Source organism: Ammodytes marinus (genome assembly GCF_949987685.1).
Source record: "Ammodytes marinus genome assembly, chromosome: 3".
Taxonomy (NCBI): Eukaryota; Metazoa; Chordata; class Actinopteri; order Uranoscopiformes; family Ammodytidae; genus Ammodytes; species Ammodytes marinus.
This window is the reverse complement of record NC_137232.1, coordinates 23,812,513-23,838,455: the sequence shown is the minus strand read 5'-3', so window position 1 is coordinate 23,838,455 and position 25,943 is coordinate 23,812,513. Positions and strand designations below refer to the sequence as shown.

Sequence of the window (25,943 nt, the reverse complement as noted above, 5' to 3'; positions counted from 1 at the left end):
ACTGAAAACTAAACACTGAAGCACAACCAAGGAGTCAGTTGCTTTTACTTACACAGATACCACTGCACTCACTCAGTGCAGAGCTTACTTCTTCTTCCCGCCTAATGACATATTTTCAGTTTTTTTCTTCTGTGCCTCCTTGAACAAAGGACACACCTTTACGTTAGCAAGTTGTTTGATGGGCGTGTGCATGCATGTGGGTTTATGGGTGTATTTGTGTGACCTCACCCGTGCGAAGCAAATTTTATGACGTGAAAAGCTTAAATGACTATGAGTGGATTGACCTAGACTACCACTATGTTATGCCTCCTTCTCACTGCAGGAAACATGTATGACTGAAACCAGTCTTATTCCCAGGCTTCTGCAATGTATTTGATTTAATATGCATGACTGCAACTGGTCAGAGCCAAAAAAAGAGTCCTGCTCAAAGATAATGGTAAAAGAAAAACCCTGGCAAATTCTTGTTTTAATGCTTGTTTTTGTACAGATCAAAAAAAGAAGGAAAAAAGAAAGAGATGTGATATGTTAATTATTAGGCAGGCTGAGTCTCTTACCATTTAACAGAGCCAGGTTATCTGTTTCCCAGTTCCCAGTGGTGTTTTGTGTTTTGTGCCCCCAAAGGAGCCTTCAAGGCAGCGCTGCCTGGAAGGCACCGTTGGGGGCAAAAACACCATCGAGCATTCCCAGTCTTTGTATTATAAGCTAAGCTAACCAGCTGCTGGCTGTAGCCTTATCTTTAGGACACAGATATGTGAGTCTTTTTTTTTTTTACATTGTTCAACAACATGCTACAGACTATTGACAGCTTTACAATATCCAGCCTACGACATGTAAAAGCCACAGTAGCCAGCTGGTAAAGGAAGGGAGGGTCAGCAAAAGTTTTCATAGGCTGAAGTTTGGATTTGTGTTGAATGTGTATGTTTTCACAATTTTGCTCATATCACAGTGACTCTAGAATTACTACTCACCAAACTGGATGGATGAATGGATGAATGGATGAATGGATGAATGGACGAATGGATGAATGGATGAATTGATGGATAGATAGATGGATAGATAGATAGATGGATAGAGTAGGCCTGCATAATTAATAGTAAAACATTCACGATCTCGATTCATATATCAATGGGATCTCATTTTTTAAATGATGACGATAGAGTGTCTCATATTCCACTAAACATTTATGTCACTCTGCATGCTGACTTCTTAGTTCTGCTTCAGACGCTAGTTCAATGACAACTAGCTACACATTGCAAAGAAAAACAAGCTATTAATATATCATTCACCCTGCAACTCAATCGCTGTTCTCTAATTTGTCCCCCTCAATAAAGCTCTCCATGCTCCGTTACTATATTAACACAATGCACAAATCAAACAAGCAGTATGGAGGCAATCGGAAAGAGCCTTTTTTGCACCTCTTAAGTCGCTGTATAGCTGCTTTAATAGGACAATATTGATTCTCAGAGAATCTAAACATTCTTGAAAACACAGTTTCAGATTTGTGAACCATTACTCTATTTGTGAAAATGCAATAAAGGGAGAATTCACTGCTTTTAAAATTTTTTATTGAAAATCACTGCAGAAGTCCACGTCTCTTCATTTAATTTCTCATCTCCATCATCATCTCGTCTTTCTCACTTCAAAACAAAAGTAGAAAAAGTTATTTTTACCTTTTGAAATATATACTAGTTAATTAGGTAATGCAATTTTCAAATTGTTCTTCCAAAAGAAAATTTGTGTTTTTCAGCACCTTTCCTCTAACTAGCCTTAATCAATCTCTTTTTTACTGCTTCTGCCTGTTGCATACCCCTGACTTTTTCCAGAGCCGTTACTGTGGCCTGTGTTAGAAGGACCATAATTCAGAAGTGAGTGTTTGTTGTGACATTTTCATGAAATGCTTCCTGTCAAAACTTTGCCTCATTTATATCTGTCCACTTTCATCTCCATCATTTCAGACCCTGCTCTTCCTCTACTGCCCACAATTTACCTTCATTGTATTCCTACCTTTGCAGTCACCTGACCTCACAATGGCCTGCAGACATTATTCCCATTACCCCATTATCCAGAGTTTATACTATAGACCTGCAAAGTAGCTTACTCATTTGCCAAACTGTATCGTGCCGCATGACCGCTATCATGATTTTAAACTACACTAGTTTGAAACTTAAAAACACAGAACAATTATGTATAAATCAAACCCTCTCCTTTCCCTGCAAAAAACAAGAGGGTTCTGGCTAGAGGCCAACCCTCAAAATAGTCATTTTCTTTTGAAAGAACAATTTGAAGAGTACATTACCTAATAAACCAATATATGTTTTTCAAAAGTTAAAATAACTTGTGAGAAAGACCAATGATGATGATGGAGATGAGAAACGAAATGGAGAGACATGGACTCCTTCAGTGACTTTCAATCAAAATGCAAGAACCTTTAGTCTCTTTGGGATAATCTAGTCCAGATTTCAGTAGATTGGTTTTGGATCAGGACCAGGTCCTATGCTGTTTTGATGCTAAAAAAAGCAGTCAATTCTCGCTTTTTTTGCACTTTCACAAATGGAATAATGCTTTCACAAATCTGAAACTTTGTTTTAAAGAATGTTTAGAATCTCTGGGAATGAAACTTGTCCAACTAAAGCAAGTTTACAGCGAAAACAAAAATGGAGGATCAGTCACGCTGCCCTGTAAGTAAAATCATGATCCACATTTTAGCAATAATAGTGCAGTTTAGATATATAAATAGATAGATAGATGGATGGATAGATGGATGGATAGATGGATTGATATATGGATAGATATGTAGATTGATAGATAGATAGAATAGAATAAGTTATACCTCTGTCATGGCATCATCAATCTGTTTCAACTCCTCATAGTGGTCACGAGAGTCTCTCAGAGGTTGAACCATGATCTCCTCGATCTGAGGGAAAAGCTGTTGAAAACCAGAGTTAGAGCATTCATTGTTAATCAGTATGTGTACATTTATGAGGGAACACGTCCATAAACATGTCCTACCTTCATGACAGTCTCAAACATCGGGATTAGGACAAACTTGATGAATCCAATCTGAGCAGTGGGTTTGGTGACTTTGTCTCGGTCCATGAAGGGAGCCACAGGGAGACCCTCACACTTTTCCCTGTCACTCTGTGGAACACATATATGGACATATTGTCATTTGATACCGGTTTCTCCACCTATCACAGATTTCCAAGATTATGTGAATGCATTAGTTATGGTCACCTGCATGAAGTACTCCTCCAAAAGGCAGTCCACCCATGGTTCAGCTACCTCAGTTGGCCTCACTTCATTGGAAATGTCACAGCACTTTATCAGAACCATCTTCAGCTGAAAGCAAATGCACATGTACAAATATATTTGAAACCTCCCTCCTTAAGAAGACACAGGATAAAGAAGCTTATTCATCATCAAAAGGCGCAACATTTTCCAGGAGCATCTACTGTATTTTCGTCACTACTTTACCAATGACATTATTAAAATCCATTTGGCCTTTGCTGATAACATCAACCTCAACAGATAAAGGCCCGCTTGTGTTGATGTCAAATCATGCATGTACAGCACAACATGTGGCTAGTGTCAGATGGAGCTGCAACGTGACCTTGAACAGCATAATGTATACGTACGCATGTCACATGCTCTTCATTGGTGAAGTCAAAGTTGTCTGCCTTTTGCTTAAAGGAGTCTAGTATCTCCCCATGTCTGGCCATGTCGGTGGCCAGAATGAGGGTGATGATTGCCTGTACAAATTAGAGCAAAAGAGACGTTTGCATGACATTAGCTTAATTGATGTTATAAAAATCAAAACATGTAAAAGCCTGTTGGATTAAGAAGAAAATCTACAAGCTTTTCAGTAGTGGACTAGCTTTATGTTTACATGCACATCTCACTTGTCGGATCTGTTTGTATGCCTCGGGATCCACGTTTGCAAAAATATTGCACTCAGGAAGAGAAAGGATCTGGAAGGCCACGGCACAGTGATGGTTCTCCAGCGGAGATATGTCGTTGTAGCGCACTGCCAGCTCCGTGCGGGCATTGATTTGGTACCTGATAAAGTGGATGGTACGGGTGAATGGATGGATTGACAGTATATTCCCATGAAGCTCCCTGTGTTTTCATACCTGAACTCTCTCCATGCTGAACTAGTTTCACAGTTCATTGACAACAATGTTGTCAACATTCTGGGGTCAATAGGCATCTGCAGTGCTCTATATGTCAACGCCCCCACAGACAGAAAAGTGAGTCTTACGTATTGTTGTAGCCAGGGTGGTCCAGGTCATGACACACTGCAGCTGTCATTAGAATGCCCATATCTGTGAGAGTCAGCTTCTCCTGCACAAAAGTGAAAATGGAAGGTGTTTTTACAAAATATTCTAAATGTGCTTGGGACTGAATGATATCCTTGACACACACAAACACAGGCATACCCACAAATGTGCGCATACCTGAAGGTTGCAGAGGTGAATCATGCCATACATCATCTGGCTAACGCAGAAGCAGTGACGAAAGTTGTGGAAAGGGTTGCTGCGGTAGTTCTCCTGAATCCCCAACTACAGGGGAAAGGATGATTCATTTATTCAGTATTTCCTTCCTTGTAAATTTGTGAACTACTTTATAATCTTTGTCAGACCACTGATCCTATACACTTAACGACACCTCTGCTTTTCAGTTAAAAGCTGTGCTTTGCATTATTCTGTATATCCACGTGCTCATTTGTTTTTATTGCTCTAACTTTACCAGCCAGCGTTTGAGTGTGATGGGGTTCATGTTGAATTCCTTCACCAGTCCCAAGTCATGGTACATATACTCCAAACAACTTAGCATCTGCAGCCACAAAGGAAAAGAAAGTCAGACATCAGTGACTTGGATAACATGGAATGGAAATAGCTGATCCAGTTTTTGAGTTGCAATATCAACAAACCTCGTTGTGTTCCCAGTGCCAGACATCAAATGTTGGCTTCTTGAGTGCCTCAACAGTCTCCTGAGACAGTGTGTACTGTATATGCCGAGTAAAGAAAGCCATCAGAATTGTAAAAGATACTTTTAAAATTCATTAAGTTAGCTTGGTCTAAAAGTACGGAGATATTAGTCCCAGGGTACATACCTTTGGGTAATTGGGGACATCCCGTCTAGGAGTGACCTTCTTTCCATCGTCAAAGTTGTATTTGCATGGACAGTTTACTCTGTATTTGAAAGAAAATAAGTCAAAGAAAGTTTAGTTGACATAGATTTTGTATTATTTAGTTGTTTATTTACATCTATATTAAGATGTCAAATTTTTAACTTTCACCTGCCACCACCTCTTGAAGTCATCTCATCTCGTAGCTTCTTCAAATCATTTTTACACTTCTCAATCTCTACCACCTTCAAGCCCTCCACTGAAACAAGATGACACAAAACCCTTCACAGTTTGGCCTCAGTTTAGGAACATTTTCCACTGACTGCATTTAACGTTTTACTGACATCTCATCTGGTCTTGCTTTAAGTAAAGGGATTTTCTACGGTATGCTTTAGTTTAAACTAGATCCAGTAAATTGTATCACTTACGTTCCACTCTCTTCTCCAGCATTGCCAGCCTGTTGGTGACCTCAGTCTTCAGCTCATTGATGCGAAAGGCTCTGTGAGAGGAAAGCAAATGATACAATGACAAATATTTAATATGGTTCATTGGCCAAAGTGACTAAATAAAACGGTAGCTGGCCAAGAATATAAATTAAAAATCTTGTCTGATTAAATTCATGGGATGTAGCGTGTACTATCATTTTAAGGGCGTATTCACACCTGCCGTGTTTAGTTCGGTTGAAACGAACTCAGGTGTGCTTCCACCTTCTGTTTGCATCTTTCAGGAATGTGTTAATACAGCAATCGCACTCGGGGGCGGACCAAACAAACTCTGGTATAGTTTGTTTGTGATATGAATTTACCACAACCTCGATCCAACCCAAATGCAGGAAACACTGTGCCTTTTCTTTCTTTTCTTTTTTAATAAGTCACCGTCAGCTTCACATTAGGCTATGGGAAAGTGTTGTTGTTGCAATTGTTAAGAAGATTGAGCCCAGAGCCAATATATTTGATCGAGAGGACGCGTAAAAATGCTGAATGTGTTCAGCGATCAGATGAAGGGGAGGGGAGCGTCTCCTGCACAGTGCCAACAGGTTCACGCTGCGCTTTGCATGAAGTGCATGCTTTTATTTTGCTTAGACCATTAATATTATCAAGGTGTCAGTTCGGAGCACATCCGTGCCAAAAATGACACACAGCTAAATCAGCTGTGTCAGCTTGAGCCTATTCTTCTCGCGAGCCACGCGTCCAGCACCAAAAATACAGTGAAAATTATATGTTTCACATTGTGGGCTACAAGCCACAAAACGTGGCATTAACATGCATATTTTAACCATATGAAACAACAAAAATGTGATGTTTTTATTTTTTTAGATGTATGTATTTATTATTTTTAACCGCATATTAGATCAAACTGTAGATCAGGCAGTGCCCCTCCCCTCTATCTCAACAACGTGAATGACTCACAGTATTTAGCCTACAGATTTTAATTAATTTAATTTAATTCTATTTGGTCTGGACCAAAGCAAGTGGACTAGCGGACTTTCCCAGTGTGAATACACCCTAAGTCACAGGCGTCAGGTATGTGTGTGAGGTATGTGTGAGGGTGGGGAAGGTGAAGGGGAGGCAATAGCCATAACATAACATAAATAACTGAGGTCTTACCTGCTGAACTGATCAGCCACCTGGGACAAAACGTTCTGAAACATGTCCTCCTTCTCTGAAGATATAAATACTCCTGATGAATAATTTTGAACATCAAAAGTGTTTCAAGTTCAGTATTTTCACGGTAGATGCAATACAAATGCATGAAATGTTAGTGAGTTAGTTAAAGGAAAAAATCTGTTGCCGTTGCTGACAATTTACCTCCATGTTGACCAGTAGACAAAGGGACAACTTTGTACAAAGAGCTGTGAGGAAATCAGAACAGCAGTTATTATATCTAACACTTTATTTATGTAGCTTTTTTGGTAGAGATGTACAGTTGACAGAACAACCACATCACATGTTTAGCTTGACCCTAGCTTTTAAGATGGATCGAAAGATAGATCCTAAAGGAGACCTTTGGCGAGATTGTTTTGTCAGCAACTGTTGTCCAGTTAAAACATTTAATCTTGATCTAAATGTATGTACAGTTGATTAAAAGAAAAGCCTGTGAAATGGGATGGATATTTTGATGACAAAAGTGGCATGCAATTATGTCATTTCTATACAAATACAGTATCACAATGCTGTTACTTTGGAGAGTTGGTAGGCATGGTGGGGTCTATGGAGACCATGGCACCTTCTGGGTCCACCATCATGATGGCAGTGTTCCTGCAGTGAAACGATAAGAGGGAAAGTTTTACTCACCCTTAGTGTTCGACATTCTTTCTCAAACTAAAAGTTATCTTTAAACGTCATAACTTTTTAAAAATATATTAGACTTGAATAATAAAACAATATAAAATATTTATAAATAAAGAATAAAAGAAAAACAGAACTAAAGGCAGATATCTCGCTATTTGGTTTTATCATGCTACCAATGTAGTATGTCTGTCCGATTGTTACTTGTGGCTTCTTTAGTGCAAGATAATCTGGCTGAGTTGTGTGATATGTCTGTGCATGTTCTTGTAATATTTCTCAATTATGCCCGATGACACAGATAGGGAGTGATCTAATCACTGTGTGAATGAATTAATGAGCGAACAAAACAAGTGAGTGGGGAGACAAAACAACAGACCTGGGAATGTTAGATGAGGAACACAGAAGCTCCTTGATGTCACATGGGCTGCAGTGCCGACTGAACACCACCTGTGAGGTAATTCACAGCTCTTTTATTGTTACTTACATTGAATGCATTTGTAATTTGTAATAATTTTACATAGTTATGGTATAAGCTATTATCATAATATTAGAACCAAAAACACCCTATGTGGCCCACAAATACGACACAGTGTATTCTTTGTCTACATGGTTTCCAAAGGCACACCTGCGCACAAACAGCTGCTGCGGCATCAATATAAGGCCACAGTGTTCTGACAGGATGGCAAGTTATCGAATTTCATGTTTTTTTTGACAACCGTGTCACATGGGAATGTAAAGAAAGTGTTGCCTTGTTTTATGGTTGAATAAGGTCAAGTCAGCGGAGAGACCAATGAGGGGAAGTAAAAGGACAGCTGCGGTATAAAAGCCTATAGAGTTAGGATTGCAACATTATCCATGCCTGTCATGCAACCAGTCCTTCTTACCAGCCTTACAGTACATTTACATAGAGTACACCAATTGTCCACGGAGGGCTGATCGCAAAGTGTGGTCGTAGATACACCCGTGCAAAGAGTGTGATCTTTGAACTTGAGGCAAGCAGGTGTAGCAGACAAACGTTCAGCCTCAGGCTGTGGGCCTGGGGCTCTTGAACAGACATGTGTCATCGCCAGCTCTCTACTTGAAGCACTTTACATCACGGGATCAGCAAGTGTTTCATTTATCAGACTCTCAGTATGTTAGGAACGCTGGGACATGGGCCGTGAACCATTTGACCCGACTGTTAAAGTGATGACTAGGCTGTTCCTCTAATGTCATTATGATTTATATAAGAAATCCGAAATAAGTCAGTGTTTAACTTTTTGCATTTTTTCTTTTCCGATTCATAGCTTAATTGCAGCCTCTGGAACCTCTGGAGGCGTATGGAAATACATAGATACAATTCTGTTTGACGCTCATACACCCCTGAGATGTAAGGCAGCAGATTTTAATGCTAGTGTGTAAGCTGTTTACAACAGGTGTTAGGTTCTCTCAGTAACACCTGACTGGCAAACTGCTATGCATCAACATCTAATTTTAGCTCCTCCTCAGGTGAGGTCTTTTCTCTAGGGATACAAGCAATGTGAGTCAAGATTGTAAATTAAAAATTGAATTACCAATTCACCTACCTGAAGCTATTTAAGGCTTTGTTTAATAATTGAATTAATCAATCAACACAAAGTAATTAACTTACTGGATGAGTGCCAATCGTGATGATTCTAAATGTTTTCAATTGTATTGGCAAAACAATTAAATTAGTTTTGTCTACAGTAACCTAATCTACCATCGTGCATATATTTACGTTCATACGTGCTGTAGATAATTTTGCAACGGACGGTTTACGGTTAACTGAATGTGTTTCCGTTTATTCTTATTCTTATTTGCATTATATTATTTGCCGGCAACAATGAAAAGAAAAAAGATGTATATGCTGAAACAACATTTTTAGCCATACCAATCCCAACAGCAGAAAATTAATTGGCAAAATATGTCGGATCACATTTTTAACAAACAAGTTAGACTGATATTCAGCATTTTCACTGGAATTGGACCCACCTTTTGCACTTTACCATCCACATCCAGGTAAATGGTTTTGGGGGCATAGGAGGAGGAGCTGGAGCCCATGTTGACCTCCCACTCCTCTCTTTCTGGTTCAGAGCTCAAATCGACAAACCTGTAGAGTCAGCAACCAGTGTATTTTTCACGAGAAGCGATGAAAAAAAAAGAAAAGGTGAATGCACATTTTATTTCTGTGCATTCATGCAAATGCAGCTGAAATACACACTGATGACTGTTGAAAACCAATAAATCCTGACATGAGGAGTGGGTGAAGCATCAGTGGCGGGTGAACATGCTAAGTTTAACTGTCAGCAAATTTGAAATACATACACAATTTTCAAGTTTTCACTCTTTCAAATTACAATTGCAAAGTATTACCACTGAAAATGTAAACTTATCTAAAACCTTATAAAACAAAACTGTCCATTTAAACATTTCACTTTGTATAATATACAGCCTGTTTCCTTGAATGCTATCAAACCATAAAATAATAACTTTCATTAACATCAAAAAAACTTAAGTATAGAGATGCAGACTCAGTCAAATTTAATTCTCAAAAAAGCAGCCACAAATCTGTTAAACTCACAATATCAACGATGTGGCTTCCTTGGAGGCTGCAGGTAATGTCCCAGGTGCTGGGGATGCAGCTGACTCACATGCAGACACGCTCCGACACAAGCACACGCAAAAAGGGAGAGCTTCAGGAGAAAAGAGAGAGAGAGAGAGAAAGGATGTGAGTGATGGAGAAGGTGAGGAGGGGTATGTGAGAAGGAGCTAGAGGGGTGTGGAGTACTATGAATATAACTGGCCCTCTTACTGGTTGCCAGGGCACTGTTACTATGGAGAGAAAACACTAATGTCTTCAGCGGTGTAGGGCTTTTTACCTGTGCTGGGCCTAGACCTCTTATCTAGCCTACTTAGTCTGATTCTCTGTATAAAAAAAAACAACAATAACATACAAGCATTATCACTTTATCAAATACTGAAGATAGATTGTTTACAGCATGGCTATCAGATTGAAACCTTGGTTGATAATTATATCCGCCTGTGTTCTGTTGCAAACAGCAGTTATTATCAGCCTGAAAGGTAGGCAAAACATGAACAATACACTGATTAAAGCACTGAAAGATGCCTGGAAAATTGGGGGGGGGGCTAATTTTGAGTGCAGCTTTGTCATTTCTGTACAGCACTCAGACGTACGTGGGTTTGAATGTTTAATTGTTTTGATTTGATATGGATATGTGTTTGTTTTCTATGTCCATATACTTGTGTGTGTGTGTGTGTGTGTGTGTGTGTGTGTGTGTGTGTGTGTGTGTGTGTGTGTGTGTGTGTGTGTGTGTGTGTGTGTGTGTGTGTGTGTGTGTGTGTGTGTGTGTGTGTGAGTGTGTGTGCGTCGCCACATCCACTCCATAATTGAGAACAGGTCCGGCAGATGGTTTGGTCAGATGGGTTTAGCACTTGACGAGATTCTTGAAGTGCATTTTTATTTTTAGCAACAATTTATGATTGACAAAGTGCAGGATAAAATAGATCTATTTCCAAGCTCCAATACCATTTTGTATGGTATTACAGACAATGTAAAATACTTCATGGAGGTCTGTTTAGTCTTCAGGTATTTCATTTCTTGTCATGTTTGTTCGATTTTTACAGCTTGTAACCTCAAAACATCTCATGGAAGGCTTTGAAATCTTGGCCCGCGGGCTGCTTTTTATTGGCCCGTGGCCGATTTTAAAGATATAATGTAATATGGCCCTTTTTTTTTTTTTTTTTTTTTTGCATTTCTTAGTTAACCCACTAGTGCAGGGTTGTCAAAACTGATTGGCCCGTGGCACATTTTAAAAATATAATGTAATATGGCCCTTTTAATTTTTAAATAATTTAAATGCACTCATTATATTACAGAGAAATATGTCCCAAAAAAGAAAAAGAGCTCCAAGCCCATCTCAGAGGACCCTGCATAACATTTTATTTTAAATTAATATTATTATGGAAAATCCATGTGTCCTTCTCCAATAGCTTCTAATTCATCTGACACAGTTTCTCCATTTTTTTCATACAAAATTCTTCAGCTTTAGCCTCTTAATTTCCCTCTCAAAGTGCACCAGATTCATGCATTTCACTTTAAAAACTTAAAAAAATCTCACGGGGGGCATACCCCCGGACCACCCTTGGAGGGTCGGGATCTCGGCTGGCAACTATTTTCACCCAGCTGGACATTGGATGCAAAAGCAGAAAACACTGAGTGTATCAATGGCATTTAACAAGAGGGGGAATGTATCTGTTTAATGTGCAAGTAAAGTGTTGCCGTGAAGAAGGATTACAATTTATGAAAACACTATGAAACTAAACATCTGGGGCCGTATTCACAAAACATTTTATCTTAGCACTAAGAGTACTCCTAAGGAGCACTTAAAGTTCTTAGTAAGGAGTTATTTCTTAAAACCTATTCACAATGCTGATAAGAGCAACTTTTACTAAGGAATGGGAGGGACTCCTAAGCTAAGACTAGAGGGCGGTGTTGACCCTGTTGCTATGGATGATGTCATGTTCATACCTTCTATGCCCACAGTGATTGGCTGAGAGGGAATGAGAGCTAAGAGTGAATTTATGATAGAAACACTGTGGGAGAGCAACGGAGGAGATGCTGCGAAGTGCCACATATAGGCCTCTAGTAGGAAATTAAACCCAAACGTGACACCAACAGTAACTTTCAGTGCATTGTAAACCCAAAGCAACTGCAGGAAAAGGAACTTAATAATTTTTTTTTAATATAAATTCAATAAATATAAATGTGTCTATACTTTCTAAATATAGCTTTACTAAGATCATTAACCCCTTACAGCTATTAAGGTTCCTTTTATAAAGCTCACTAGCATTAAATCTCTCCAAAACACCATCAAATGGTTGTCTGTGAATTACTCTTAGTGACTTAGGAGTCCTCTCGAGGACTCCTAGCTTTTCATAGATTTAGGAGCTAGTTTTAGCGCTAAAATGCTTTGTGAATTACACTTATCTTAAAAAGTTAGGAGTCCTAAAATTAGGAGTGAAACGCCCCTTATTTTTGAGAGTTACTCCTAAATCAGCAAGTTAGGACCTACTCTTAGCCTTAAAATGTTTTGTGAATACGGCCCCAGAGCAGCTACATGTCCTGATAAATGTGTTATTTTTGCAAAGTGGCCCGGCCCTTCGTAGATTTTTCTGTATGTGGCCCTCAGTGAAAAAAGTTTGGACACCCCTGCTTTACACGATACAACACTCCCTATCTTTAGACCTTCTATTTGGATAAGGAAGACAAAAAATTATTTACGGAGGAAAAAAAGTGGAGAAATCTCCCAAGGAAGAGTAACAGAGACAAAATATATTTTTAAAGGAACTGTCTCTTTTATCAAACTTCAAACAACTCAAACAACACTGCATTTTGTTGAATAAATATTTTAAAAAGTAGGAGTAAAAAGCACACAATTTGCCTCCAAAATGTGGCAATTTTAAGTAGCATAAAATGAAAATACTATAAGAAAAGGTAGCTCAAAATTGTACTAAAGTACACAGAAACAGAGTAGCAATAATAGTAACTGCAATATGGAAGCATGAACATATTGAGTAAATTAAGTAGATAATGTAGCCAAATAATAAGGATTTTTTTCATCAGAGAAGACAAATAGCAACTTCCAGGAAAGAGCTGACAGGACTGGACTCTATTGACCTAAATTAAAACCAAAGGCAGTGCTCCAACAGCGACCTACCCGTTAGGTCTACACTGGGCTAGATCATTGCTCTTTAACAACAAATAATAATAAAAATGCTCTACTGGGGATATCACATCAACAGGTGTGAAAAAGGACATCAGTGAGAGGTCATGACCATGCAGGAGGAGGAGGTAATTAATTAGAGATGGGTAGCCTTGTACGTCATCCCTTACTCAACTAATCGGATACCTACCACCCCCACACAGACACAAACACACACAGTCCAGTTCCCCAGAGTCTTATTAGTGCCTTTGGCTTCCAAGCCTCAGTTTACGGATGAGTATTAGGTCCACGAAGGAGAAGAAAAAATTAGAGTATGAAGTTTTTTTTCATTAGGCTCTTTGAGAATGAAGTCGAAATGTCGAGAATAGAGTGGAAATACAATTTTGTGAATACAGATGAAATACAACGTCTAGAAAAAAACCAAACACAATGTTTTGCTTATGAGTTATTCCAACAGCAGTTTTATACTAACTACCTGTTCAATAGCATTGTTGTTTACTAATGTCACAAACGCTTCCTGTAGCTGATTCGTTGGAGAAGTGTTGCCCGAGTTGCTCGGACTCCATTTGTTTGCATAGCTTATTATGGAGCCTAGGCTGTGTATGAACACCAGACTTTTTTGGCGCACACAACATGCAGTATGGACAGGTAGTGGACGATTAGTAGATATTCGCTGATTTTCATTTGGTGTTTTGTATTAAAATAGCGGAATCAACCTTTACCTGAAGACGTTTCCTTTTTCACTTACTGTCATCACCCACGATTATACACCTGTTTGTGCGCCTGCTCTTTTGTGCCTGAGATGCTGTATGTGTATTCATGAGTCCGTGTGCCAAGGAATACATCTTGTTTTTAGAATAGAACAAAGACCGCTAAGCCCAGATCAAAACAGGCAAATCTGATTTGTTTATGCAACCACATGACTCATTACACCTTTCAGTAGCGGAAGATAGATTTCAGGATAAAAGCAATACATAAGTTCATGCAGATTTTCATCACAAAAGATGTCCAGCTGGACATCTGAGGGGAACACATTATCCTCCTGATAATTGCAATGGACCAGGCCACTTTGTGTGTGTGTGTGTGTGTGTGTGTGTGTGTGTGTGTGTGTGTGTGTGTGTGTCTGTGTGTCTGTGTGTATTATATAGCCTGTAGCGTGTACCTCACAAATGAATATAGTTCAGCACATCCTTTAATCTTTTCATTGTGTGTTCCCTGTCACCAACATGCAGTACACGGAGGAATTCAATAATCCCCATATCAAGAAATTATTACTGTCAAAGCCATTTGTTAATTTCCATGAACAGTTTTTCTATCATAAGTCAGCCTATTTTTTGGAAAATCTGTTGTCAGCTTCATGATTGCGTAGGTATGAACATTGTGTATGACGTTCAAATGGCAGTTAATTAAGGTTTTGAATTTAAGAGGCACTTTGGCATTAGTCACCCACTTGCTTGTGGATGTCATCTTAAGGTCATGCAAAATCAGTCATACCATGTACATAGCATAAAACATATGACATAACATACACCAAAATGTTATGTAGTAAATGCTACACTTTATGGACTGAAAAAAGGCTCACTATAGCTTATGAAGAGTAGTATAGGTACAATATAAAGCCCCGGAAAAATGTAAGAGACCAGTCTGGATTTTTCTTGAATCTTCATCTCTACATTACTTTTTGGGGTGAATTTTGTAGAAATGTTGTCAGTAGTTTTTAAAATAAAACCAAAATGATAATTTTACTCATACATATGCCTATAAATAGTAAAACAAGAGACACTGAACATTTGGAGAGGTCTCTTATTTTTTTCCAGAGCTGTATTTACACATTAATGTATCTCTTTGGAACTCTTTAGTGTGTATTGAAGTACAGTATGTGTGGGTGACACCTAATGGACTGGGAAGGAATTACGCTAACACTCAAGAATGGCACATCATATTTAGCTTTCTTTCAAAGGTGAAGCATCTCTATTTTGTGGTATGACTTTGTTGTTTGTTGTGCGAAATAACTGATACAAAATACAATACAATTATCCTGCGCAAAAAAAACACAAAGCAAGTAGAAAAACAAAAATTGCCTAAATTAATGTTTTTTTAGCAGGGTTGTGATGTAGAATATTATCAAAATGATCACAATCTACAAACTATTTGAACAGATTTTATTACCAAACGTTATATGATGACCTAATGTGTAGAGAGAATTCATTGTGTGGTTTAATTCCAAACAAACAAACAAACAAACAAACAAACAAACAAACAAACAAACAAACAAACAAACAAACAAGACAAACATTTAAAAACAATCAAACAAAAGATTAACACAACAAAAAACACTGAACTAAAGTTTTACTTTTCAGAAGTTCCCTTTAAAATTCATAATTCACCAAGAAACAAAAATATGTAGGCTACCAGGGATGGAAATTATTTACTGTCTCAGCATCATATGATATACTGGTGCTGGTGGACAGACTATACTTTTTTCATATTAGAAGGTATAATCAACAGACTGCAGAAATACTGTGCATAGCCATATAGATATCAATGATAAATTAAGGAATTTAAGACAAACAGTTAGCTGAAAGTGAACTATCTCTTATCGTAGTGCATCAAATCCGCTATACAACAAGAGACCAACAAACTATACATTTACTTTACATATCACAGAATGAAAACATACATCCAGGTAGTTGTCACTGCTGTGATGGACAGTGAGTTTGATCACAAGGGTCTTGACACTCTGCCTCTATAGGCAGATGGCTGGTTGGGATGCCAACCGGAGGACGGACTTTTCTAATTGGGCTGAAGCTCCGTGGAGATGAACAAGGGGAGTGAGCGGGTGAAGCGCGAAGTGGGAGAGGCTGGACTAGTGGCTGTGCCAGTGGAGAGGGGCTGCGGGGGTATCGGCGTGGGGCAGACCAGACGGGCCGCTCAGTCCTGTTCGAGGTGGGGGGAGGGACTGGAGCGTAGGCAGCAGGGATGCTCATTTCTGATTGGCTGAAAGCAATGCCAGAAGATTCTTCCAAGTGCTCTTGAGTCTCCTGAAAACAACATGTCACAGTCATTATCAGCTGTGGTCTTTATCTACGGTCTGGCGGTTGGTCAACCACTTTGGTCCAGAGTAAAATATCTCAACTATTTAATTGATTGCGATCGATTTCTGTACAGATGCACAGAGGATGAATCGTAATGACTTTGGTCATCCCCCAACCTTACCTCCTGCAGCACCAGAAGGTTGACATCTATTTCTTTTAGGGAAATATTTTTGCCAACTATTGGATGGATTGGCACAACGGTGTAGACATTGATGTTGCCGAGAGTATATAACCTGATGACTTTAGTCAACCTTTTTAATCTCCCAATTAATGTTCAGATTTTTTATTTTTTATTTTTTTAATGAAATGTCTGCAACCGTTGGGTGGATTGCTATGAAATTAAGTAAAAACATTCATATCCCTATGAGGATGAATTGCATCAACCTCAATGATTATTTAACTTTTCATAAAGCGCCCTCTTCTGGTCAACATTTTGGTTCAAAGGTAATTATTTGCATTGGGTGAACTGGTTGCTTTGTGCTATTAAGCATACATTAGCAGGCTTGCAGAGATGTTGGAACAATATATAAATTCTATCTTCTAAACAACAGCATGATGGCATTGTGAATGTGAGCATGTTGGCAGTCTGACATTAGCATTTAGCCAGTCAGTGGAAATAAATTAGTGACTTACATCCTCATCGAGAACATAAAGTGGCATTGGACTCCGTCTGCTGAGCGTAGTTGGCTTGGGAACAACATCAACTGCAAGAGATGTATGTTTATATGTGATACTGGTTGACGTTCTGCTCAAGAGTTAACTTGCAAATTTAAAAAGTATCAACTGTTGCTGTTGCTTACCATCGTGGCCAATTTCACTCTGGTCCACATAGATGGGAGCTCTTTGGGGGACAGGTCGGTGCTTCTTTCTACGGTAAAAAAATGAATAAAATCATCTTAAAACTCATCCAAACTTGGCTGCTGTAGTATGAGTATGACATGTTGACACTGTTGAGCCACTTGAGATTCTAGTCCTCAAGTGCAACATCCATAGAGAGAGAGAGAGAGAGAGAGAGAGAGAGAGAGAGAGAGAGAGAGAGAGAACGAGAAGAAAGAGTGGCTCTCACTTAGATGGTTTCCAACAGGCGCACACTGTCACCAGGGTGATTAGAAGGAATATGCCACCGGTGGACAGGATGATGTATAGCGTGCTCCGTCCTAAACCAGAGTGATACAGAGAGGTCGACAAGAACACAAAGCAAGCAAGAAAGAACGATTTGTGCCAGTAACAGCAGTGCAGTGCAAATGATCTGTCCAGCCACTTATATGTACTGTAGCTTGGCATCATGTGACAGTGTAAAAGTAAAGTTTGCAAGATAACATTTAGTTGTGTGTTCAAGCAGATCAATAACCTAATTTGGAACATGCCCTTTTTCTTTCCGACTGTACGCTTATAATGAAACAAGGCCCGGGATATGGAGCATTCAGGACCTTTTTGATTCTTCCTTTTTGCATTCCTTGCCAAGTCTTTTGAATGTGCTGGCTGGCAAGAATAAGGTGCAGTGAAGTAGCACATTAGGGTAGTCACTTTGAGACTTTGTGCCGCGCTGCTATGCATGCAGAGGCAATGAAGAGCAGATCAGGCTCTCGTCGCTGTCCCTTCATGCAGCACATCACGGTACAGCAATAATGAAGTCAGGATTACTGAGGTCCACTGAGGCAAAGCGTCCTCCCCACCTGACTTCTTCTTCTGCTCCCTCCTCATAAATAACTGTCCATTCATTGGGTTAGACTGCCTCTCCCTCTCGCTCAGTCACCCATTAAATCAGCCGCTCTGGTGCCAACTCTGCTGCACACAGCCTGGATTCCCACTTTTTGTAAACAACATTGTATGAGAGGCCAGCATGCTTGTGTATGGGTCAGTGTGAGATGATAATTGCGTCTGCCAGCCAGTGAAAAATTGCATGGTTATTGGAACAGTGAGCTAAAATATGTACAGTTTTAATAATGAAATGATCTCGGGTTGTTTACATATTTTCATATTGGTTGATATTCGTTTTTAGACTTAAACAGTAATGTAACTGAACTGCACTTGTACTTTAGGTAGGCTATCTCTAATTTAAACTACTTTATTCTACTTCAAGAGATTTCAGAGGGATATGTTATACTTTTTACTTCACACCATTTATCTGATATAGCTATAGTTAGTTCATCCTAATTACTAATTGAGATTTTGTTTTTAATTAAATCCAGCGTATCCATCAAATTGCTGCTTACACATTACTGCACCAGTAAAATTATTATTATTAATTATTATATAGGTTATACAGTATGACAACACCGAATAAGGTCATTCTGCATATATAGTAGGCCTACTTTCACGATTGACACTTAGGGAACATTTTAGTGTTGAAACTTCTGTTTTCAAAATACGGAAAATCTTGAAAGCAGAACTCTCATTACTTGCAGCGAAGTATTTTTACACTGTGGTATTGTTACTTTGGCTGAACTACAGGACATTCCCTCCGGTGTAACTAACTGTGTACCGTCAGCTCTTCATCCTTAATGTTAAACGTGTGAAACAGGCTTGACACGCCACCTACTGTAGACAGTGAGCCTGACAGGGAAGCTCTTCATGCTGCTGATGGGGTTCTCCACTGTGCATGCGTAAATGTCATCGTCCGCCATCAGAACACGCAAGATGGTCAGCACCTTTTGATCATGCGACAGTATCAGACGCGACTCGTTGTTCAGCCCCTTGCCTCCCTTCAGCCAACCGTAGATGGGCTTTGTGCCGTTGTTGTGGGAACAGTGGAGGTGGAAGTGCTCGTTGTACTCCAGGACAGAGGTGGCCATCATCTGGATGTAGGGTTTGGACACGGGTACTGAGGGGGGATGACAGAAAGAAAGATGCCCAAAGGGCTTGAGATTAAAATTCAAAGATATGACAGGATGGAAGACTTTTAATTATAGAAAACACAACTGATAATTTGAGTCCCAGTTAGCATTGTTGAAAAAAAAACAACAACATTGTAAATCTCTCTGAATCATGTTCTGACAATGTTCGACAATTACACTCTTTGGGGGTGAGATCATTACTTTTCTTTAAGCTCATAACTCCTCTCTTCAGTGTCAGTGTGCTCTGATTGCTCAGATATTTTGAAATATATGAGCGAACCTGGGCTCTTTGAAAGGGAAAGATAAAGTGTGCATATACCATCCACTGTGAGCTTAATATAGTTCTCTCCGGTAAAGGTGTCGTCTGTGATGGAGATCTCCACTTCGTACGCCCCTTCATCTGACAGCTGCAGGTTGTGAAGCAGCAGCGAGCCATTCTCAAACACCACGATGCGGTCGCGGTACTCGGGCCTCAGGTTCCCTATGATATCTGTTCCAATGGACTGCACCACTGTGATGGGTTTCTCCCTGTCTCTCTTGAGCTGCCACTTGATCACAGGCTTGTCGGTGCTGCTGCTGGAGTAGCTGACCGACAAGAGGGCCTCTCTGCCCACCGTGCCCCTCACCAGCAGGGCTTGGCTGGTCACGTTCACACCCAACACCTCACCTGGAGCAAAGAGAGAGATAATGGTAAGGTCTCAAACTTGAGAAGCACATAGAGAGGGACATGATGATCAGGGCATTGTTGATTAGGGACTTAAGGAGTTAGGGAGTTAAATGAGAGGACAGCCACTTTGCGGCCTGTGAGACTGCATTGCTGCAGCAGTGAATAGAGATCACAAGAATCAACTATTCACACACAGTGAAACAATAGAGGACTTATGCAATACCAGAGTTATTACTGCTACACAATTATTAATTACTAATATTACTTCAAAACAAAAGGAAAAAAAGAGCAGCAAAGCGCGAACGACATAAAAAAATAAGCTAATTTTTTACCAGAGGTAGAATATTAGTACTTTAAATGCACTTGAATAACTCATTGTAAAGACTTAGTCTTCAACATATTGTATTTTTGTTAAACATACTGTATAACAAGCCCAAAGATGTGTTAAATTGTTATGGTTTGAACTCCCCATGCCGGATTGACTTTTTAAAATAATCAAAACACTTATGTACAATTGAAATACATCTTACATTTGTGAATGTTAAAAGTTGTTAATTGGTGATTTACTTTACTGGTAACATTTGGAAAATATCTCCTCACTTATGACATAATGCTAAAATGGTCTTCAAACAAGTTAAAAGAGAAGACTCCACACACAGAGATCCGATCATGCGACTATCACATTTTAAAATCTCATTAGAATAAACACGTTGGACTCAAAGGTGCAGCAGCTGCCTTTGTCCACACTTAATTGGTGATTGGGAAAGACATTTTTTGAATCGATTATGTCCACTGCTGAAAACTTTGAGTAAATGTATGTGGTCAAATCCACCGATTTTACATCCTATCCTACTGATTTTGAATAGTTTAAATTTAGTCCAAGTATTTGACTATTTTTCAAACAAAACAATGGATTTCATCAGGTATACATTACATATCTTTTCATTTTAAGGAGAGCAGTTTAATGCCATTTATTTTACACCTTGATGCTGTCATGAATTGCCTATATTCTTAGGTCATTTGTCCAAGATGTTTCACTTGGTTGCAGACTCAATAAAGAGAAATCCTATTGTTTGGTTAAAACAACATTAGTCAGCTCACTGTATGCTACGCATGCAAACAAACTCATGTACACCCTGTTTTTACCCAGACCCATGGGGTCTAATCCCGTCTTAATCACTTGGCTGTTTCTCAGAAACCTTATCCAGGAATGCCTCACTCCCCCTCGATGTGACAAGTAATATACTAATTTTGATTTGTGTCCCCTAATTATCAGGGGTACAGGGATAACGTATAACATTGTGAGCCACATTTCATCCTTTATGGAAGAGCCCTGTCTTGGAAACCAAACACAGCAAAGCTATTATCTTCACAGGGGTGGTTCCTATAACTTAGCTGTAGCTGGACACATGGAGGTCTGAACATTGGCTGCATGCCTGAAAGGGACATACTGTTAGTTCTCAGTGGTGGAAAGATCAACCTAGAGGAGAGGACGGAGAGAGAGAGAGAGAGTTTGCGCCGCTTGCTATTCATTGCAGTGTGGCAGTTAGCAGGGCATCGCCTCATTGCCGTGGTAACCATTTGGTCTGCCTGACAGGGGTTGCCAAGGCGATAAGACAAAGGGCACGATTGTTGGGACTAGTATCCTCCCTCGAAAGGAGTGAGAGAGGGAGAGAGAGAGACGCTCTTTGTCACTGGTGAAGTTGGAGATTGACACAGGATCCAGTTATTCTACCAAAACTAGCCTGGTTGGGTAAACTGGGCCCTTGGTACGGTTTTAAAATTACATTACACATATTTGAACCAAAATTGCCACATACTTAACTTTTGACACTGCTTTACCCCTCATATGAACTCATCTTCAGCTACCCACACTAAAGAAAAAATGATCATAATGGGGCTGTGCCCTATTCCCCAGCTCCTCACAAAACTTGATATTCCCACAGTTAACCTACACATCCCCTTATTAATCTACAATGGCCACTCCAGGCTCCCTTTGAGCTGGCGACGGGGCCCAAATATAGAGCGCCACCCATGAACAAATCCATTATGCCGCCAGCTTGTTACACAAAAGGACAAGGACAAGAAAAAACTGACAAAGACTAACTTAACCTGGATTAACTTTCTTTAAAGAAGAGCAAGAGTTTTGATCTTGTTTTTAAGATACACAGAACGCATGCAAACAAAGAAAGCAACCAAAAGTGGTAAAGTAAGACCAAAAGCTCAAGCTAATTGAATTGATAATTATAACTGATAATGAGGCCCGGTCAAGCTTCTCCTTGCTCCTAAGAATTTCACAGCTTTCGGGAAAACAAAACACATTTTTTATCGTCATCTGGGAGTCAGAACAGTGCCAATGAAGTTATTTTTCCTCTCATCTCTTGACGGCCCAACACATGTTTGGTCTTACCTGTGAGGAGAAGGAGGAGGAGGAGGCCTAGGAGCGTCAGTTGTGCAGGAATGTCAGCAACATTTTCGCTTGTAGAAGAGGTCTTCCTCTCCACCTTCATCTTGTGTCCTGGAAAGATTCTTTCTCCCACTTTGCGAGCATGGTTTATCCAACCCGGGCACGTCCCTGCAGCTCAAAGCTTCTCTCCACTGCCTGCCTGCCTGCAACACTGGCCCCTGCCTGGTCACACTGAGCCCCACTCTCCTCACAGCACCCTAGTCACAGCCAACAACAGCCAACTGTGAGTGTGTATGTGTGTGTGTTTCTGTGAGACAGAGACATAGTGTAGATGAGCTCCTCGCTTCCACTCGACTTTGCTCTATCAGAATGGAGCTGCAGAGAAAATAGTGTTTGCTTTATTTCAGGTGGTAATTTATCTTCAAGCATCCTTATTTTCAAAGCTTCCTGAAAAACAAAATACTGTCCCCTCTTATACTATAAGTAAACTGTTAAAATATTAGTTTTCAGTCTTGAGTTGAGCTAGTTTGCAAGAATTCTTATCGGGAAAAGCCACTGTAGCAGCTCCAAGAAGAGCCCACTTAAGGCTCTGAAATGTCTGAGTTTTTGAAAAACAACTCACTTCCCCCCTCAGTGGCCCACTTTTGTCACATTGTGCAAACTCCTCTCTGGACTGGAGCCTCACAATAAACTCACAATTGGTCTCTTGGCAACCAACCCTGCTGTTGACCCACAAACAAACGCATACAGCCTGGAAGCACGTTGTACAGTGGTACAAACGTTGTACAAATGCATGATCCATGTCACTACTTGACTTTATTCAAGCGACAACACATTAAAAAGTCAACAACAAAAAATTTAAACAACAGAACAAAAAACAGAGAAAGAAAGTTGTTGTACCCATTTTGTCCTCTAGGTGGTGTAAAAGCTACATCAAGACATGCAATCAGGGGAAGGAGGCAAAGCTTTTGGAGACACAGCCAACAACAATGATTTTCCTTAATTCAATATCCAAAATGTGTGCATGTGAAACACAAACATAGTGCAATATGTGGGGAGGGAAGGAATACATTAGTTGCTGTTAAAAAAAAATTGAGGAAGTCTGAAAATAAAACTATCTGAGTTCAAAAAGTCAAAATATACTATATTTAATCAAGAATGTTGGCACTTTGTTCTCCTGACCGCAAGTCTACCATGGATTTGCAGTTTCTTGTGAGCCGGACTCTCAGGTTTTACCTAATCATACATGATGCCATCTTTGATATCCCCCTATGTCACATCAGTCATGTCCCCCCCCCCTCTCCGCCCCCCCCCCCCCCCCCCGTGTTTTGGAGCTTGTATGCATTTATGAGTCATTAAAAGTAATCTCTCCCTCTTTGGGAGAGTGGCCTTTTTGGTTGAGTTTTTTGATGAGCATTTTCTCTGACAACAAAGGCATGGTTTTATGCAGAGGCGAAGAGGAAGCATGGTTGTTAAAAAAGCTTCGGGAATGTGGGGACAGCTGCTGGTCACCACCACTCTCCCATGGGCTGAAGCTGCTCTGTAGTGAGCCATCAAAGCCCAACCTCTCCCCTCCACCTCTGCCCTCGGTAAAAGCCGCGCCTCCCTCTTCCTCTCATCTCCTAACCCACTCTAAATCAAGGGGGACTCTTTCCCGTCAATAGGAACAGGAAGAGACAGGGAGCACTGTGTCTCAGTCAGTCTGGGAGTTGTGTGCGTAGTGACAGACAAAATTACCACATTTTGTCATCAACATTGATGTGATCCTGTGTGACTCAAGACATACAGATGTGACAAAATGTATGTTTTTTAATCCCATCTTCTAACTGGGATTCCTTTATTTGACAGTGTAGCTGATGGTGATCTGTCTAGTGCTGTTTATACAACACATCCACTCGTTCAAATCCTCTCATTACTGCTAGCTTCTGGAACCTATTAGTATTAGAAATACTGTTTCCCCTAAGATGGCGAGACCTAGTGGCAAAACCCCTGGTAAGAGGAAAATTGCAGCCCCCGCTGTTTTTTCTGGCTTTTTTATATCTCTAATTATCACCCAGGAGACCACTCACTGACAAGCTGTCAGAACAAACCAACCAAGCAGATCTTTTCTCATGATGTACTCCTAAAAGAGTCGATGTAAAAAGAAGGGACTGCACTATCATTCCCTGCCTCACCCGGGTAAACTTGAGGTTTACCATGTGCTTTACAAACTCGCACTCACTCACATGAACATCTACTGAGACCTTAACTAACATGTTGTAGGTTCCTTTTTTTGCTTGTCTTTTCCCTCACTCACTCAGAATGCAATCGACAGCACCAGGTGGGTGTTTTGCTGTTTGGAGGTGTGCAGATTATTGATTGTTTACTCACAGTCTTTAAAGAGACAGGTGATTGGGCCATGGCACCTATGGGACTGAGTAGGAGAGAATAGGTCCATATAAAACCCATAGAGGGTATTTATGAGAGTGCGGTGGAGGAGGAACGACAGCCTAAGAAGGAAGTGCTTTGTACTCTGGCTTTGCGAAACCACTGAGCAAGAATCATGTTGATTTTCCCATCTCTACAGCTGGTGACACAGCCGACAAACTGTATGCGTGTGTGGCAATGAGAATGAGTTGACATGATTGGGATCTGCATACTAAAGTATGGGTTGTGTATTTCCTGTGTGAGAATGCATGTGCAGTTAGAGTTTCGTGCATAGTGCTGTATGGCTCAGATGTGTGTAGGTGGGCTGAGTGGGAGCACTGGGAGACGGAAGATGCTCTAGCCCGTTTCTCATAGTGCAAACAAGACTGCCCGGACAACTGAAGCAAAACATGTTATCCTTTTGTGATAGAAACAGCCTTATTGTAATAAAGGGTAGCCCATATTGCAAAATATCCAACAGATGCATACAGTAACTCAGTAGTCGTGTAGGTGTTAATGACTTATTGATACAATGAAAGCATTTTGTATCTTGATGCATTCAGTCTTTTTTAACTGCGTACAATGTAATTACTTAAATGGCTCCATCAAATAGCTATTATTATTATTATTATTATTATTCGCTAAAAGTTTATTGTATTTGTATAGTGTAACTGGTAGTTCGTATGAGAAAATGCACTTCATGTGATGAATTATTCATGAGATTCCTTTTGCAAGAGAGCAACACTGGGGACAAAACATTATTTCTGCTTCATGGAAACTGCTCTCTCCAATTAGCAGCCCTGCTCATGTTACTGTGACAAAAGAAAAATTAGCAACTTTGTTTGGCTGCTCCCATGTATGCAAATCACCACCTTACCACCCAACTGAAGAATAGAGATGGAGGTGACCGCTCACATGAAACGCACTGTTTGAAACAAACAGATAATTAACTTTAATGAATGCATTTTAATACAGACATTTCACTGAGTGGTTGAGGTGGATGTATTAGTGTAATGCCATGACTCAAGCCATTGACTCAAGTTCAGCAATGTACTATTCAATTAGATGTAAAGCATGAGGGCCCTGCAAACTCTGACAATGGAATTCCACAGACCTGATATAACATGTCAAACCCAATAACACAACAACGGAGCATATTGAGCCAACATCTCATAAAGTAAAGCTGTTTTTTACTGCATGCCTACTGTCCTGGAAGATCAGATTTATAGAAAATATGAAAAGAGAACTTACATATCATGTGATCAAAAAGATAATTAAGGTGATTGCAATCAGAATTAAGTAACTGAGAATAATCAGAATATACTATGTCTTTTTTGACATTTTTATGTTTTAATAATTTTTGTAAGCAAA

The 25,943-nt window shown here is 39.8% G+C and overlaps 2 protein-coding genes across 3 annotated transcripts; both read right to left on the bottom strand.

Moving 5' to 3' along the window:
• Window positions 1-84: 84 nt before the first annotated feature.
• On the bottom strand, window positions 85-9,492 carry pde9ac (phosphodiesterase 9ac; the record flags this gene model as incomplete). 2 transcript variants are annotated; one of them, XM_080052746.1, is made up of 18 exons in its annotated part: window positions 9,409-9,492; window positions 7,793-7,863; window positions 7,309-7,386; window positions 6,937-6,980; window positions 6,736-6,790; window positions 5,557-5,627; window positions 5,300-5,387; window positions 5,114-5,192; window positions 4,931-5,005; window positions 4,747-4,833; window positions 4,455-4,559; window positions 4,259-4,341; window positions 3,900-4,056; window positions 3,636-3,749; window positions 3,235-3,339; window positions 3,010-3,138; window positions 2,831-2,926; window positions 85-138 (listed from the first exon to the last, which is right to left on the bottom strand). In XM_080052746.1, the coding sequence occupies exons 1-18, from the start codon at window positions 9,475-9,477 to the stop codon at window positions 85-87; spliced, it is 1,560 nt and encodes a 519-aa protein (XP_079908872.1). In that variant the 5' UTR covers window positions 9,478-9,492. The 2 variants fall into 2 exon arrangements, with proteins under 2 accessions (XP_079908872.1, XP_079908873.1); XM_080052747.1 differs by having other exon boundaries at window positions 85-135.
• Window positions 9,493-15,828: 6,336 nt separating this feature from the next.
• Window positions 15,829-22,335, bottom strand: hepacama (hepatic and glial cell adhesion molecule a). Its single transcript, XM_080053567.1, has 7 exons — window positions 22,170-22,335; window positions 19,412-19,759; window positions 18,798-19,079; window positions 17,322-17,412; window positions 17,056-17,123; window positions 16,889-16,959; window positions 15,829-16,201 (listed from the first exon to the last, which is right to left on the bottom strand). Exons 1-7 carry the CDS (start codon window positions 22,267-22,269, stop codon window positions 15,854-15,856), a joined length of 1,308 nt encoding a protein of 435 aa, XP_079909693.1. The 5' UTR covers window positions 22,270-22,335; the 3' UTR covers window positions 15,829-15,853.
• Window positions 22,336-25,943: the final 3,608 nt, after the last annotated feature.